General features: G+C 39.0%; 1 protein-coding gene across 2 annotated transcripts in view; it reads left to right on the top strand.

Annotated features, from left to right (window-relative positions):
* The window catches only part of SUCLG2 (succinate-CoA ligase GDP-forming subunit beta), a 1,759,444-nt gene that overhangs the window by 867,522 nt on the left and 873,385 nt on the right, over positions 1 to 18,537 (top strand). For both annotated transcript variants that reach the window (XM_044077963.1, XM_044077964.1), the window contains exons 5-6: positions 9,480 to 9,632; positions 10,438 to 10,527. In XM_044077963.1, coding sequence (XP_043933898.1) covers positions 9,480 to 9,632; positions 10,438 to 10,527 — 243 coding nt within the window. The remainder of the gene's footprint in view (positions 1 to 9,479; positions 9,633 to 10,437; positions 10,528 to 18,537) is intronic.

Below are 18,537 nucleotides of genomic sequence, written 5' to 3'. Positions count from 1 at the left end.
CCAGTCAGAGCCCATCCCTAAATCAAATAGAAAATCTGTGGGATGACTTGAAGAGGGCCTTTGCACAAGAGATACCCTCGCAATCTGACAGATTTGGAGTGCTTTTGCAAGGAAGAGTGGGCAAACATTGCCAAGTCAAGATGTGACATACTGATAGACTCCTACCCAAGAAGACTGAATGCTGTAATTTAAATCAAAAGGTGCTTCAACAAAGTATTAGTTTAAGGGTGTGCAGACTTATGTAACCAGCTTATTGTACGTTTATTTTTTTATATTTTTTCCCCTTAGAGATTTGTTTGTTTTTTAATTGAATTGTGATGGTTATAGGTCACATTAAAGGTGGAAAATGTTTTGAAATTATTTATTGTGGTCTCATTTTTTTATATCCCAAAAACCTGGCATTTTAACAGGTGTGTGTACAAGTTTTATATCCACTGTATATAACATGAACATTTATTTTATCCCACTTGAAAATTATTCTAAAGTTTTGGATTGGGTGGGCAAGAGAGTGTTTTTCTCTGCCATGCTGTCATTGAGATACTCTCACCACTTGTCTCACCTGTCCAGGTTTCTAATGAACCAATCACTTAAGTTTAGCACTTAAGCCTCCTTGGGGTGGGAGGCTGGCATAATGGTTAAGGTGTTTACCTTACAGACCCAAAGTGCAGGGTTTGATTCTTACATGGGGTAATTGTCTATACTTAAAATGGTCCATGAGGACAGTTAGCCTAGTATGAAATTATGAACCTTGGGTCAAAGGAGATCGGATGAAAACCTTTCTGATGGCTTCTATAGTGGGCTTTCATGTTGTCCCATGTAAATTTGATTTATTGCTTGCAAGGATAGACACTAGATGCCTCACAGCTCTGAAAAGAATAAACAAGTACATGAAAGTGGAGGAGTTAATAAATGAATTATGCTTTAGCTATGGTGGCAGGCTTCAGTCCATGCTTATTCAGAAGGTGGCTTTTGCAAAAATAAATAAATAAATAATCAAACCAAAAAAAAGTATGCACTTGCTGAAAAACGCAGGTTCAGAATGGTTTGGTCAACTGACACTTAAAATTATCTGCATTTCTGTCCTCTTTTGAAGGTGTCTTCTTCTCTTTGGCGCTTGAATTACATGAATTACAGGCGTGCACATTCTCCTATTGGAAGTTCCTTTTCTTCATGGCCATCACCTCTTCTGTCTGGGTTTGACAGCTGCTGGTTCTCGTTCACAGGAGTCACTGCTTGCCTTTGATAGGAGCCAAGTGCTCCTTGAAACTAATCTAGATTTTTCTTCGGAAAGTGTTGCAAGAAGTGTACTTTAAATCTTCCAGCTTAATTTAGTTTCTAGGTACAGAAACCAAAGTATATAGAGCTCTTGACGCCATGGATACACCTCTAATTCCTTTTTTACGTAAAGAAAATGAATGAGTTCTGAAAAACTGAGCAGTTGCTGCTAAGCAATCCCTTTCCAACTGAATTGCTAACTGCAGTACTTTTCTATTTTTTTTTAATAGCCATCAAGTAGCCAGCCAGCCATCTGTTAGAAATGCTGCTTGTACATGCTACTCCACCAGGGATGGGTTGTTTCCAAAGCATGCTCTTCAAACTTATTCATTATATAGATTCAAACTGTTTCTACTTAGTCATTGGGTAATAACTTATCTAAGCATTCCATCTTGGATTGTGACCCCCAGTAGTCAAGTGTTCTTTTGCTCTTTTCTGGCCCTGGCCTTTTAGAAGGATTTTAAAGCTGTTTGAGATTCTTCCCAGCAGTTTACAGAGGAAGACTTTAGATAAAAGACGTAGCAGATAAGTCATTTGATCTGTGATGAATTATCCTCAGTGTCTGCTTTAAACCCCACCTTGTCCCTATGTGCTTAATCAGCATCTCCACTCAACAACTGGTTACATTTTCCTGTAAGTTTGACTTATTTCTTTTCCTACAGATTGTTTCTGCTCCTTGGGTAGAGTAGAGTGAAAGGCACAGATTTTGAACAAGCTGTTGGCTCCATGACTGAAATATGACTATTCTGTATTCAACACTTAAGTATAATTACAGACATGTGCAGTAATCAAAAAGGAGTGTAAAAGTGTTTTTGCCTGGGAGCTTGTGGGGCTACACTCCCCCACATACCTGCACTTTTTAGGGTCTATATTAGTTCATTGAAGTTTACTTATCTTGAACAGCTGTTAATCGAACCGACCTCAGTTAACCAACTGAAGTAAATTAGTTGACCAGCACACCATCTGAAACACAAACACATTAAACTAAACCAAACACCCCCCCCCACTTACATATACCAACTCCGAGATGGCACTACATTGGGGAAAAGGGCAAATTTTTGTATGTTGGCCAACTAGTTTACTTACCTGGGAAAAATGTTTACTAATTTGAACGTTCGATGATGTTGGTTTGATGAACAGCCATTCAAAATAAGTAAACTTCTATGAACTAATATAGACCTGTACTTTTTATATATACTAAGTTCAAGATTGCTGTATCTTGGGGGGGCAAGAGACCCCCAAGATACCACAGTCTTTATCTTTAAATGCAAAACCCCAGAATTTTAATTTAGTAATTGTATATCATGAATATTAATCCATTCATATGTTGAATCTAGGTTTGCCATCCCATGCTGTCTTGGTTTGGCAGGTAATCTCAGATCTTGCAATGGCAAATAGGTACATTAACACACACATTCACTAGTCCCCACCTTCCATGTGTTGGGGTTGTAGACGAATGAACAGTAGCTTAACTGGGTATTGCCTTAAATGAAGTCCCCGTAGTTAGTCCACTGTGAAGGACTGCCTCACATATCAGCTGATAAAATGATTATGTATCTGTTTTTTCTGAGCTAGTCATCTGTTGTTCATACACACTTACAGCATCTGTGAAATAAACCCATACTCCCAGGATTCACTCCAAAATGACAGAGTTCAGACATAATGAGAATACTACATAAAAAGCCCCCATTTACAAAATAGTAGTTTTAATTTCTTTTCCTGCCACATGTATTTCCTTTGAGAGGCCGTGATAGCATAGGTTCATAGGTTCATACTAGGCTATCTGCCCTAGGGCATTTATAAGCCTTGCCAGAATGTGTTTGGCTTTCGCCACCCATTTTAAATTAATTTTGCTATGCCTTTTTTTGAGGTTAGTATACTGTGCCTCTGTCTAACAGTGACACAGAAGTGATAGCCGGGGTAAACCTACGATACGATCTCCCATCCACTCATCAAGATTCCTCTTGAAGAGAGTCAATGTGGGACTCTGCCTAACCTGGACTGGGATTTTATTCCAGAGTGAAAGGAGCCTCTGGGTTATGAATCTGTCCCTCCAGCATGTCCTATAGTCTCTCGAGTGCGTAGCTCAATGGGATTTGGATTTTCTGAGGTGCAGCATGTCCATTAATTCCGGGTTGGACATGGCTTTATACGTCAGGCACAGATCGCCTCTGAGCAGGCGGTATGCCTCTGAGTAGAGCTGGAGTTTCTTTAACCGGGCAGCATATGGCATCTGTTTGAGCCCTTTGATCCTCTTGGTGAGGTACTTTTGGGGTCTTTCCAGTTGCTGCAGGTGTCTGGTAAGGTACATCCCAAAAGGGGCATTGTACTCAATTATGGGCCTGATGAAGGATGAGTAAAGAGGTGCGATGACCTCCCCTGATCTAGATGTGAATCCCTTCATGATTAGGTGGGCTATATAAAATGTTTTTCTAACCACTTTAGCCACGTGGCTGTCAAATGAGAGATTGCTATCAACTTGGGTCCCCAGGTCCCTATTGACTTCTTCTGTACTTAATGGATTACCACCTATGTGGTAATTTGTGGGCACTTTGTTTTTGCCAAAGGGGATAACTATACATTGCCAAAGGGATGACTATAGGGATTTTCAGGTTAACAAAAAAAGGTTTTACTTTGTCACATCTGAATTTTGCTTTCTGTGTTGCGATAAACTAGGCAAAGCATATTAATAGTGTCTTTCCTCAGATCTCTGCTGTGCTGCTTGTGTTTGCTTAATATGTTGGATATTATCACCAGGAGATTCTTCAGGTTAAACTACACTGGCTCATAGTCTTTTATTTTTCTTTTGTCTGCTGTTGCGCACATATTCCCTTCTTTGTCAGATATTTTGGTATTTCTGAAACTGTCTCTACAGTCTGTCAGTTAAAACATAGCTGACTGAGTTACAGTATTTCTTCCTTTTCTTACTAGGCCTGCCTTTGGGGTGGAGGAGTATGGATTGAGTTCTTCATATTAGTTTGGCTTTTCCTGCTTAATGCTCAGCATGCATAAATCCCATGGGACAAACGTATGCATATGCTGCATATCCCTTTTATGCCGATTACAACTTTCCTAGAGGAGCAGAGGGAAAAATTCCTCTTAAACATCAGTGACACAATTTCAGCTAGTGGTTTGCTTGCCAAAGTACTGGCTTGAGGTGGGGATGAGGTCAAGTAACCAAAGGTCCAGCTGCACTCTTTGAAGGTTTGGACATTTGCTTTGTCTGGCAACTGTCTTTGGGAGAGTGGGAAGTGATCTCTGAACAGCTGACAAGAACTTTGGGAAGGTTATCTGTAGAGGGCTGTGATCTGTTAATACATAAATGACATTGCATGCCAAGCATTGAGAAAGGGGGAGAATGGGGAAATGCACTTATTCCTGTACTGCCTTGCCCCTCTCCCTGTATAATAAATGAGTAGCTGTGGTCCTTGATGGTGTCCAGCAAAGGAGGATATACAGAACAGAAAATCATGTTAAACCATGGATGCATCTCTTACTTGGTTTTGATGTTGAGGTGACTGTACTGCTAATATCCAGCAGGGTGTACTTGCACAGCGCATGCTGCTGTAAAAATGACCGAATATCATATGCCTCTGGCTACTTCCTGTCCACGGCTGACTTCCTGAGAACCCAGGTCCACTTCTGAAACAGACAGGTACTGATTGGAACCCTGTTCTGTTCTAACAAGCCAACTAATGAAGCTACTTGTGCTTCTTAATCTGCTTTATGAGTGTACAATGCCCCCATTTTACTTGGATTTCATTTATTGAACATGGTTGTGGCAGTACATGAACAGAAGAAGAAGGTTTCTGAGCTTTAAATGTAAACATTGTCCTTGATGCACTAGCTATGCCAAATCACCTTGCTGTTCTTGTCTTCTTCCTTGTTTTTGAGCATTTCTCTGTTTATGGGGTATGCTAACTGAGTAACATAATAGTATTAAGTAATGCATTACACGGAGAAGAGAACATTCTGGGATGGAGAGAGACCTCTCTTACAATATTTAAAAATGTACTGCACTAGATATAAAACAGTAAATAATTAGGCATTCACACTTTTTTTGAGGTGATTTAATTATACCTTAGACTTGTTGATAATAATTCTGAGACATTATTATGGACCCTAATATTGTATCCAGTATATTTAAAAGTCGGATTTTCTGTATCTATAGTTGAAATGCATCTGTATTTGAAAATGGGGAATTAATAATGTGTTTTGTTTCAGCCTTTACATGTATGAAATTGAGTAGTTTGTGTTCCATCACCCCCCCCCCCCCATATATTTCCTTTCCTAGCAGGATTTCTGTTTTCTGATTTTTTTTTCTTTAATGTAAGTTGATTTTCTCTCTTACTTTATATATGTGTATGAATATACGTATATGTGTGTGTGTGTTTATGTATATATATATATATATATATATGTGTGTGTGTGTGTATTTTTTAATACACACATGTATATGTTCGCACATATACATACACCCATATTATATATATATATATATATTATATATACACACACACACACACACACACACACACACACACACATATATATATATATATATATATATATATATATATATATATATATATATATGTCCCCTTCATAACCTTGAATTTCATAATGCTGAGACAATAACATCGGAAATTCAAAACACTGAAAACCCAAAATTGAAAACTCAGAATATTGAAAGTGTGCTTCATAACATTGAAGACTACAGTAAATATGTAAATAACATAATCTTCACCTACAACACTACCTAACAAACACACTTTCTACTAGGTTTCTGTGCACCCCCCATGTGGGGGGCTCTGCCCACCCACACATACCTCTCAACCTCTTAGAGCAAAAAATCTGGACAAAGCCTAAAATGATGGGGGGACAAATAGGGACAGATTTTAAATATAATTCTTACAAACTTAAAAAAAAGTTAATAGAATAAGAGTTTTTGCATTAGCATAAATTTTCTGAAGGATGTGGGATTTTAAACTCAAATGTTTGTCATTATTTAATGACTTCAATCCTCCACTATTTGCCAGAAAAGTACAGATTTTAGGAGGAGCACACCAAAATCTGGACACTCTGGGAAAATCTGTACAGTTGAGAGGTATGCCCCCCCACCCCCCGTAAATTAAATATACCAACTCCAAGATCACAATACAGTGGAAAAAAAGGTTAGGAAATTCCCCCCCCCCTGCAGAAACATAGTAGAAAGTGTGTTCGTTAGGTGGTAGTGATATTATTAACTTGTTCAATGTAGTTTTCAATGTTATGAAGCACACTTTCAATGTTCTGAGTTTTCAGCGTTTTGGGTTTTCGATGTTATGGTCTCAGTGTTATGAAATTCAACGTTATGAAATTTCAATGTTATGAAGGGGACCCATATATATATATATATATATATATATATATATATATATATATATATATATGGGTCCCCTTCAAAACATCTAAAACCCATAACATCTAATTTCACAACATTGAGACCAGAACATCTAAAACCTATAACATTGAATTTCATAACATCTAACAGTACAAATCACATGAAAATAACATCCCCTCCACATATAATGACACCAAACTAACAAACACACTTGTTACTATGTTTCTGCAGGGGGGTTGATACAGTGGGGTTAGGAAATTAACTTTTTCCCACTGTAGTACGATCTTGGAGTTTCTATATTTAATTTACGGGGGGGGTGTGGGGGGCAGAGCCCCCCCCCCACATGCGGGGTGCAGGGGGGCTTGCCCCCCTGCAGAAACATAGTAAAAAGTGTGTTTGGTAGTTTAGTGTCGTTATATGTGGAGGGGATGTTATTTTCTTGTGATTTGTAGTGTTAGATGTTATGAAATTCGATGTTATGGGTTTTAGATGTTCTGGTCTCAATGTTATGAAATTAGATGTTATGGGTTTTAGATGTTTCAAAGTAGACCTAGATATATATATATATATATATATATATATATATATATATATATATACATACGTACATGTGGATATATATATTTATATACAATTTAAAACTATAAATGTGTATATATATAAATATGGATATATTTCTAATTTGACTTAGTTTTTCAGACATTAAGCAGTTTTAACAAAAATGTACCCGAGTTTAATTTTTTCTCCTGCTGTCAAAGTCTGTGCATTTCTATTTTTGTTATCAGATTCATCCGTACAAATGTTGGTCTGCCGCGGTGGTACGGCGGTAGCATTGTTACCTCACAGCAAGAGGTTCTCCCGTTCGATTCTCGGCTTGGCTTGGGAGTGTCTTCTGTGTGGAGTCTGTATGTCCTCCCCGTGGTTGGGTAACGTTCGAAAGACATGCGTGCGTAAATGGGCGTGCCTTCATTGAAGGTTGGGCGTCGAGCTGGCATTTCGTAAAAAAAAAAAATCTATTGCCAATCATTAGCGGACCGGAGTTCCGCTGTGGCGACCCCTTACTTGGGAAAAAGACAAAAGACAAACAACAACATTCATCCATACAAATGTTAGATTTTGGTGCATGTGCAGTTTTTGAAATGTAGTGTGAGTACTAAAGAGGGTGTTACTAGTATAGCATGTGCACTTTGTTATATTTGAAATTACGTAGATTTCAGCTATGTAGAGTAAAGCGAAGACTGTTTTCTACACAAAAAGTGCTAGCTTGTTGTACCAAAGGTAAAAGTCAAGTGACCAGAGACCAGTTCTTGTAAGGGGAGGGTTAGGATTTTTGGTTTGGTTTTTAGTTTTCATAATGAACTCTTATAACTTTTTTTGTACATAAGTAGATCTCTGTACACATTTCTTTATACATTGATAGTGATTTTTATCAAACTTTACCCCATAATAAACAGTAACTTGTATATGTTGATGGTTTTTCAGTTTATTCAGAATGGATTATAAATTTTTCTGATGATTAATTTTTTTTTGTCTCTGAATTATGGTTTTCATCAAAACATAGAATAGGAAACCACTTTATTTGTATTGGCACTCACTAACATTTTTTTCTACCTGTGGGAAAGATCCCCACATGTCCTGCTTTCTGAAGCTAGTCTAACAACAATGCGGTAAGTTAAAAAAAATATGTTGGAGAGTGTCCATTTGACTGAAATGGTTTACATTTCCAGGTTTGGTAATTGGAGATTCATGTATATAAATCCCTCAGGGACATGCCCAAGGGTTGCCCTTTTTTAAACTCGTTTTTTATTTATTGGTGGCTTGCTTATTTTGCTATATTTTCAAGAAATATTATAGGCTTTAAATCCTGGTTTGTCTAAGCAGTTTATTGACTCTGATAGAATGCTGATTTCCCATTGCAACCCACAAAACAAATGTTCATTTTAGAAGTGGACTCACAATGTTCTTTGGAATATTTTAGTTCATAGTAATTAATAGAAATATGTATATTTTATGATTACTGCATGCTTTTCACACTAAAATCTCCACAGCAGATGAAAATATACACATTTTTTCCTCAGTGATTTTAATGTGTTACTATTTGCTCAGAAGCACTTTGGGTATATATGGCAGCAGATGTGCACAGCCTGAGATGAAGGTAATTGCGAAAGCTTAATCATCTATGGGCTGTACAGGACTTAGTGAAAATACGAGTTAACTGCAGCTAACCACAAGGAAGACCAGAAGTACAAAAGATGTGAATTCCAACAAGTAGAAACTCTCAGTTTATTAACACCGCAAAATAAAGCTTTTGGGAAACGCCCTTCATCAGTATTCTGCAGGAAAAAAATGGGTGCATTCTATGCCTTTTACTATGGCATACTTTATTGTACTTAACTTTTTGATAAATATTTTATGAGTAGCATTACTTTAGTTTGGGGTCGTTTTAGGATTCATTGCCATTTAAGATTTCAGGATTTTATAGATGTATTTTGTACCAGGTATGTAGGGTGACCGTGCTTGAAATGACATTAGTGGCATTAAATGTTCTACATAGTAACTCTTACTGCTAATATCATTAACTGGTATAGGTAGTGCCTTAGCCTGGATCATGAATTATCACTACATGCTTAACCTTAACTCAGACACTTTTTTAAATATTGCTGTGTATTACACAGTGATATGTAAATAGCTTGTTCAGTACAGGATCTCTTGTAGTCACCTTTTTACTGCAGTGTTAGCATTCAGTTGTTATGCATGCCAGATGTTTATATGTTTATGAAACCCTATAATTACATTTTTGTGTATGCTCTTCTCTGCATAGGTGATGGTTGCTGAAGCCTTAGATATTACCCGAGAAACATACTTCGCTATCCTGATGGACAGAGCCTGTAATGGACCTGTTATGGTTGGCAGCCCACAGGGAGGAGTTGACATTGAAGAAGTGGCAGCTACCAATCCAGAACTAATTTTTAAGGTACAAGTTTGATTTAGTCGTCTTCATGCTTGATAATTTATTTAGTTGTCTTTTTTTAAGTGGAAAATTGTACAGTTTTGCAAGAATGGGAATACATTAACAGTTCGTAATGTTGGTTCATTTTCCCTTTAGTTTCACATCCTTACATTATGTGAAATACTCTAGGATGTGCTTCAGACTTCATTTACTGTAGATTTTATAGCAGACATGAGCAAGGCTATAGGTTATTGCAAATCAATTTTGCCCGTGAACAGAAAATGTAAAATCTTCAACTTTAAGAATGTTACTGTGGTTAACTGAATAACAGGGATTCAACATCTACGGTCCTGGTTTTATTTTTAATTGGGAAAGCAAGCCACTAGAATGTATAACTAATCATTGATTTAGGTTCCACTTTAATTTTATTCTACCTGTCAAATTATATGAATGTAATTGGATCTGGTGGCATAGGCAGTACTGCCCTGGAACTTTTTCAGGAGATTAAAAAAAAATTAACAGACTAAATATTCTTCCATGCCATCTGCACAGTAATTAAAAGTGAAAACTGGTGTCAGCTTGTCTTGTCATTGCGCCATTCTGAAGAGTGATATGATGTTGCAAAGACTGTACATAGATAGTGTGGTAATTATAACATACCCTTTAGGCAGATGCTGCAGGCCTGGTCGCTGAGAACTTTGGCAGGTTGCCATAGTTTAATTACTAATTTGCACATACACATCAAGAACATTTTTATTTGAGGTTGTGTTGGTCCACACTGAATATCTCAACAGCAATGTTTGTTTTTCTTTTTCTTTTTTTTAATCAGGAAGTAATAGACATATTTGAGGGAGTAAGAGATGACCAGGCATTTCGGATGGCAGAGAATTTAGGATTTAAAGGCTCATTACAGCAGCAGGTAAACAAAAATTAAGCATTTCTGAAAGAAAATAATTCTTCAAGAAATTGTATGGATTATATATTTAAAGTTTATTTATCTGCAGCCACAAATGTTCCTTTATTCCCTTCATTAAAGATGTTTGGTACAAGGAAAGCTGTCATAATGTTCAGGCAATGTATTATGTTGCATTCTGTTTTAAACTGGATTCGTATTACCAGAAAAGCCATGGGATACTGTTTAGGATGAAACACATCAACTGCCTCATTTTGGAATTTGAGCCTCAAGTAATTAGTGGTGTGTCTATGTGTGTGTGTGTGTGTGTGTGTGTGTGTGTGTGTACACTCACGCGTGTGTGTACATAAATGTGCATATACATATATTTTAAATTCATATACCTATGTATATGCGTGTTTGTTACTTTATTGATTGAAACAACTATTTGATCAGGTGCTCCACTTTTCTTTGGAGTTGCTGTCAATCTGGGGCAAGTTTGCTGGAGGATGCTGTACCCCAAACTGCATTCTTTTGGGAACTTTGACTCCCATAATATTTTTACCGTAGGTGTAGCAAACTCTGTGATCACAACAGTGCTGGACTAAGGGTAAAGTCTTTATTACTTGTGGCTTTTGCAGTAAAACCAGTATTACTGTGTGTGTGGGTGTGCGCCAGCGCACAGAGGGAGATATGCGAGTGTATGCATTACATACACACTTGTGTTTATATATGTGTGTATTATTGTACTGTGTTGATTAGAGAAAAATGCTAACAGTTGTTAACTGATGAAAACTTTCAGAGAACAACTTGCTGATGACTCTTGAGTGCTGTCATCAGAATTTGTCAGTGTATGATTTATCTCGGATGTTCCTGTGAGTGGAATGCATGGCAGCAAAATGTAAGCCTGAAGGAGAAGAGGATCAAGGGTGGACCTGGAGCAAGGTGTGTCAACTGAACTGCTTGAAACATTTGATTTTCCTTCTGAACCAAATACTTCTAAAAGTAAAATGTATCAATTTTACCCAGAAAATAAAAAATATATACTTTTTTCAACTCGGGCGCTTGACATGATGCATAATGTCAGGTGTTTGATGAAACTCAGTTGTCAGTAGATCTTATTTTGCAGTCTAATTTGTTAGTGTAGCATTTACTAACTGCATCAGTTTTAGGACCCTGACAGCAATTCTCAGCTTAAATATTTAATGAGAAAATTAGAATATAATATAGTTGAGTAGTTTTAAAAAATGTATCTTGATATTAGTCCTGCTAAACATAGTATGCCTGTATTTTCTCCTACATGTGCTTTGCTGACACCACATACTTGGACTTTAATGGTGTTATGTGCTTGACAAAATAACAAATGAATGAGTATATAACAGAGAGCATATAGAAAACTAATACTAAGCTATCAGTCTTCAGACTATTACAAGCCTAGTCAATTACCAGAGGTGAGAATCAGACCCTGGATCATGTTTCTATGGGGGTAAAGATCTTAACCATAATGCCCACCCCTACCCAATAGGCAATCCAGTTTGGAAGACTATTCCATGCTTAACCAATAACCAGACAGTAACCAAAGGTGCGACTCAAACCTTGTACCTTATGTCTGCAGGGTAAATACCCTAATCATTATGCCAGCAAGCAGTTTCACAAATGTAGTTATCGGTGCAGTACTGTGTCACAGAACTTCATTTCTGCTTGTTATTACTGAAGGGTATTTACATGAATGTGGAATCTAAACTGCCTTATATGCATCTGATGTTGAATCTGATGTTGATTTTTTTCTTAACTCCCAGGTTCAACCTCTCTTTATAGTTCCTTGCATTGTGTTGCAATGCAGTAGAAATTATGGCAGTTTGTTTATCATACCTTTGCTGTGCGGCATTAAAACATTAGGACCTAAATATTGAATGTTGAGGTATAGTTTCTTATCATATCCGACCTTTTTATTCTATAACCTTTCTTTTCTCCTGATATTTTAATCTGTATTCTAAATTGAAGTATAATAGTACATTAATGTTTCAGTGAGATATTGCACCCCATGTGTGGCTTATTTGGCTAAGTATACTGGGATGCACTGGACCTTTCTCAGCTGTATCCTTGCACATTGAGATGGCAAAGATACTGTCTGATTTGCAGCAGTAATCACAGTTTTGTTTGGCTGCATAGGTGCACTGCTGTGTGGAGGCATACAAGGATGTTGTTAGGCACATTCATAACATAAATCTGCATTTGGTTATAACAGAAAATGAAAGAGCGTTCAGCAAACAGACAGAGATAGCTTGGCTGTGTGATACAGGCTGCAGATTGTAGAGTGCATCACACATGAACTTGGTTCGACTAGCGGCCATATCACTGGAAGAGCCAGTCAGGGAGGGGAAGGAGTAAAGGGATGTTGCCACTGAGTGTGTTAAGGATGGGGGGACGAAACAGAAATTCTTGAACCATCCCTGATAGCTGTCTGAAAGCTGTCCTCCCTGGTGATGGGTAATAAATGGACCAATTAGCCATTGAGTGGGGGAGCTGATGATTGTCAGTGGGGGCAAATGGTGCAAAAAAAAAAAACAAAAAGAAAATCAAAGAAACTTTCGTAGCCATAATATAAAAATATTCATGCTAAATAATTAGCCATAACTAGTTATAATAAATAAATACAAATATAGAAATACACGTAAAACAAAATTTCATATATACAAAAAATAAGATAAAATTTAGCATCTTATATAAAACATCTTAATTATTTATATTGCATCTATTTTGTCACCAAAACTGGCTTCAAACTAACAGTTGTATTAACATCTGGAAAGTTGTCAGCTTCTAACCTTAAAATCCAATTGTATTCTCTAACCTCTAAGGTTTTATTTAGATTTCCCCCCTCAAACTTCTGGTGACAATATCAATAACCCTGAATTTAAAATCATGACTAGGGCCATATTCAGATATGTGGGCAGCTAGAGCGTTTATTAGAACATTCCTTTATATTTCTGACCGATGTTCAATGATTTGGTCTTTGTTTTCTATTACATTTCCCTACATAGAAGACTGGACACTTTGTGCATGTTGCAAGATAAAGAATATTCACAGTATGTTGCATAACAATAAAAGGTATATTCTGTCATTGATTCTGGATGAATAAACTTACTTTCACCAATAAGAATATGTTTGCAACAACTGCAGTTATAACACTGAAAAGTGCCTTGCTTTCTAGTCACTTGTTCTTTTATACTACAACCATGTCTCATCTCTCTATTGCTACAACTCCTATATGCAAATCTTGGTCTACTATTAGTAATACACTCAAGTTCAGGCATGGCCCTCAAAATGTGCTATTTTTTACTATAATGTTTCTATCATCAACAGTCCTAATATTATATGTAGTGACATATCTGAATTTATTATAATAATAAATTCAGATATGTCATGAGGGTAATTTGCATATATCCCATGTTACCTCTAATACAAGAGGTTTTAAGGAATCACACAGTGGAAAATCTGTCTAGCTTGGCTGAGTTTTTCTTTTAGTTTTTACTGATTGGGTTTTCTGTGTGACCTTGTTACTCATTGTTTTAGTTTGCTAGTTGGGATATTTTGCAGGCACTCCAATTGTTATGGATATCAGCTGGGTACGACAACCCTGTCTTTCTAATTGTTAGTCGAGCAGTCTACTTATGCTGTGCTGGCAAGGCCATAAGAAGACTCAAACATGTATGTCTGCAGCTAATGGGAATTGGATTTATTAGCATGAATTTGTCCATAAAAGACTTTAAAAAGTCACAGGTATTTAAAACTGTTATATAGCTGAAACACCGGATATCCTTAAGGGGTCATTTCAGTATATTTCATGATGTTCATCGTGTTTTACTGTTGCAGTCATCACTGTAGGGTTCTTCCTGCCGGCAGGCAGTCCTCGGTCGGCCAGAATCACAAAGTCTGGGTCCAGCATCAGCTGTTCAGTCATGCTCCCTGACGTCAGAGCGCTAGGAGTACAAAGCTGACGCCATGTTCCCCATTCTTTCTTGCCGTGCGGTGAAAGCAGTTCGCAAGTGCCGGTCGGCTGACTCTTGATATTTTCTCGTGCTTCAGTCCGAAGACTGACTGACTTCTTCTCAAAGCTAAGTACCCCGTTTGGGAAACTTTTTTCTTTCTCCAGTCTGATGTCAGAAAAGTTAATAATTGCATTTTTTGTGGGAAGCAAATACCTCATAAGGATTTCCATTCTTACTGTATTCCTTGTTTAGGCCCTAACCATGACATAGCTAGTTGTCGGTTTTGTGCTAGATTTAACCAAAGTACAATTAAGCGAAGGTACGATTTTGCTTTTCACTACTTTGATAGGCGATTTAATTATAAAATGTCGTCGGACACGCTTCTGACTACCGGAGTTCACAAACGATGCAAGGATAAGGACAGGCCTCCGAGGTCCAAATCCGACAACGTTTTACAAGCAGAGCCAGCTACAGGTTCGGCCGTCGTCAGTGAGGTGCTTTCTCAGCCCCTGTCTTCGGCCATTTCAGAGCCATTTGCTGAAATGGACTCCCACGAGGAGACAACTAGGCCTTTGAGCACTCCAGCTGCAGGACCTTCGGACAGTGCTCCCTCGGATGGGTCCGGAGCCGCTGTGCAGGTACCGGCTTCCGAGGGGGTTTTCAGGCCTACACAGCTTCTGATAAAGGCAAAGACTCCTTCTAAATCTAAGACACCGGCCCAGGCCTCTTCTGATCCGGGACCAAATCTCAGAAACAGCTGCTTAAAATGGCGGAGGACTTACTAACCATGATTAGGGGTTCACATCCCCCTCCAGACAAAAGGCCAAGGCAAGAATTGGATTATGAATCTTCTGATCAGACATCTATTTGTTCAGTGTCTTCCTCTGAACAGGAATATACTTTCCCTCCTTATGAGGATTCTGATGCTGAGGAATCCATTCCATCAGCTTCTCCCCCTGAGGATTTTTCTTTTGGGGAGACTTTATATGACATGAGGGAACATTTTCACTGGGAAAGACAGGAGTACTCGGAATCTAAGAGAAGGCTTAGGGATTTCCTTCTTCTTCCCCAACATAGACCCCTGGCTATTCCTCCTATTTTGGATATTGTGGATGATGCCTTTTCTGAGGCTAATTTAACTCCTGACTCCTTTCCTCCAGCCCCTGCTAAGCCCGACAGATATTACAGGGTTCCTGACTCCCACCAGTTCCTTTACAAAAATCCTTCTGCTGATCCAGAAACCATTTCTCAGGGTCCTAAAGGGGGTTAAGGCCGCTTCTGCTAAAAACCCTATTCCGATAGATAAGGATTCCAGAGCTTTGGAGAGATGGGGCAAAAAAGTGTACACTTCTGCTACTTTATCTATTAGGGCTTTAAATTGTCAATTTCATATGCTAAAATATCAGCAATTTCTACTGTCTGTTATGAGACAAAAGCTGGGTACCATTACTGCATGTGCAGATAATAAGGAATTACACGATTTGATGCATGCCACTGAACAAGTGGGGAAGCATGGTTTACACTGTGGTTTTGATGCCTTGGAGGCTTCTTGCAGGGCGGCTGCCTCTGGCACAGTCATTAGAAGGCATGCTTGGTTAAAGGAACAAAACTTACCTGATCAAGTGAAAGCAAAACTACTGGATGCACCTGTTCAGCATAATGTTTTGTTTGGGTCTAAGGCTGAAGAGGTGATAAAGAAAATGGAGGATAAGGCAAAATCCATGCAAACGGTTAAGGATTTCTTACAAGTTCAGACCCCAAGATTTAGCAGAAATTGGCCAACTAAAAATTGGTCCTTTCCCAGCTCGGACAGGCCTCAGAGGGGTAGATATAGGTGCTCCAGAGGGAGGGCCCAAGCACAGACCTCTTACAGACCTAGACAGTGGTGTGCTTCCACCCCCAGGGGTGGAGAGGACAGACCTCACTCTTATAGAAAACAGGCTCAATGACTCCCCCTGCATGGCTCCAGGAACTTCTCTCCTGGAAGCCCCTCTAGGAGGAAAACTCTCTTTTTCAACAAAATTGGACTTGCATAACCCAAGACAAGTGGGTTCTGGATGTAGTTTCAAGAGGTTACAAATTCCACTTTCATACCTTGCCAAGACCAAACGGATGGCCAGACCTACCAAAACACCAATGGTCAGAGGCATTAATCCAAGTGGGATCCCTCATGTCTATGAGGGCCATAGAACTGGTTCCACAATCAGAGATGGGCCAAGGTTTTTACTCAAGACTCTTTCTAGTTCCCAGAAAGCAAAATTCATTGAGACCCATCCTGGATCTGTCAGTCTTAAACACTTTCCTGGACATACCAAAGTTCAAGATGCTTACTCTGCAGCAGCTCCTGCCAATGTTGAGCAAAAATGCATGGATGGTGACATTGAAATTAAAGGAGGCTTACCTACACATCCCAATCAGACAGGAGTGCAGAAAATACCTCAGGTTCAAGGCCGGATCGAAACATTACCAATTCTCTGCACTGCCCTTTGGCTTGTCTACTGTGCCCAGGGTCTTCACCAAGTGCCTGGCACCAGTAGTAGCTTATTGCAGACTCAAGGGAATTCAAATTTACCCTTATCTGGATGACTGCCTTATTCAAGCAGACAGCAAGGATGTCTTACTCCAGCATCTGGAATTTGTTCTAAATCTTCTCAAGTACCTGGGATTCACTGTGAACATAAAGTCAAATTTGACACCCACACAACAGATAACTTTTCTGGGTGCTCTTCTAAACACAATAACCCAGATGGCATTCCTGACAAACGAAAAACAACTGCAGCTGTCTTCAACTTTCAAAACCTTGGCGTCAATAACTCGGCTAACCGCAAGGAAATTCCTGCAGGCTTTGGGTTACATGGCCTCCTGCATCCTTCTCATACCAAATGCAAGACTACGTATGAGAAAAATACAATGGTACCTAAAAAGTGTATGGTCCCAGCATTGCCACAGTCTAGACACGCAGATTGCTGTCTTGCCTTGTCTACAAAAGGAATTCCATTGGTGGACCATGGCATGTCTTCACAACAAAGGGAAAGCCTTCATTCTGCCTCCAGCCAGCCAAGTGTTAACCACGGATGCCTCGGATTATGCATAGGGAGCTGACTTGCAGGGAAAAGGTCTGCAAGATTTTTGGCCAGAGGATCAGAAGCACCCACATATCAGTTTAAAAGAGATGTTAGCTGTACAGAATGCCCTCTTGGCTTTCAGGGATCTTCTACAACCAGGACAATTACTGATACGGACAGACAACACCACAGTTATGTGGTACATAAACAAGCAAGGGGGTTCACACTCCTACCCCCTTTGCAGACTAGCCATGACTCTTTGGAACGCAGCTCTAGCTTGCAAAGTGGATCTACAAGCTCAGTTTCTGCCAGGGAAACAAAATATTCTGGCAGACAGCCTGAGCAGGAACCTGTCAGACCCACACGAGTAGATGCTAGACATCCAAATATTCAAGATGATTACAGAAGCCTGGGGCTGCCCGGACATAGATCTATTTGCATCCCCCCTCAACCACCAGTTACAGATTTTTTGCATAAGGACATTTCACAAACTAGCATGGAAAGTGGATGCACTATCATTCAGTTGGAGAAACCTCTCGGGGTATGCCTTTCCACCACTACCTCTTCTACCACGGGTGTTATTAAAGATCAAGCTGGACAAGCCCCCAATCCCAGGGGTTGGGAGGGTGGCCTAATGGTTAAGGTGTTTGCCTTACAAACACAAGGTGCAGGGTTTGAGTCTCACAAGGGATAATTGGCTAAGCTTAAAATGGCTCACAAGGGCAGTTAGCTTAGTACTAATCTATGAATCTATGAATATGATGATTTTACTGGCCCCACATTGGCCTCGTCAATTTTGGTACTCAACACTGATGAATCTATCCCAGGGGCCACCGTGGATTTTACCTCAGATTCCAAATCTTTTGTCCCAACACCAGGGCCAGGTTCTGCACTCTCATGTCAAAACTCTAAGCCTGGCAAATTCAGGGTCTATGATTAATCCTTTTCTTCCCAAACAGGTCATGGATGTCATCTTAGAAGCC

The sequence above is a fragment of the Protopterus annectens genome, chromosome 7.part0, assembly GCF_019279795.1.
Source record: "Protopterus annectens isolate FY-2018-M chromosome 7.part0, PAN1.0, whole genome shotgun sequence".
Taxonomy (NCBI): domain Eukaryota; kingdom Metazoa; phylum Chordata; order Ceratodontiformes; family Protopteridae; genus Protopterus; species Protopterus annectens.
Note: the sequence above shows the minus strand (reverse complement) of the source record. Positions and strands in the feature narration are given on the sequence as shown.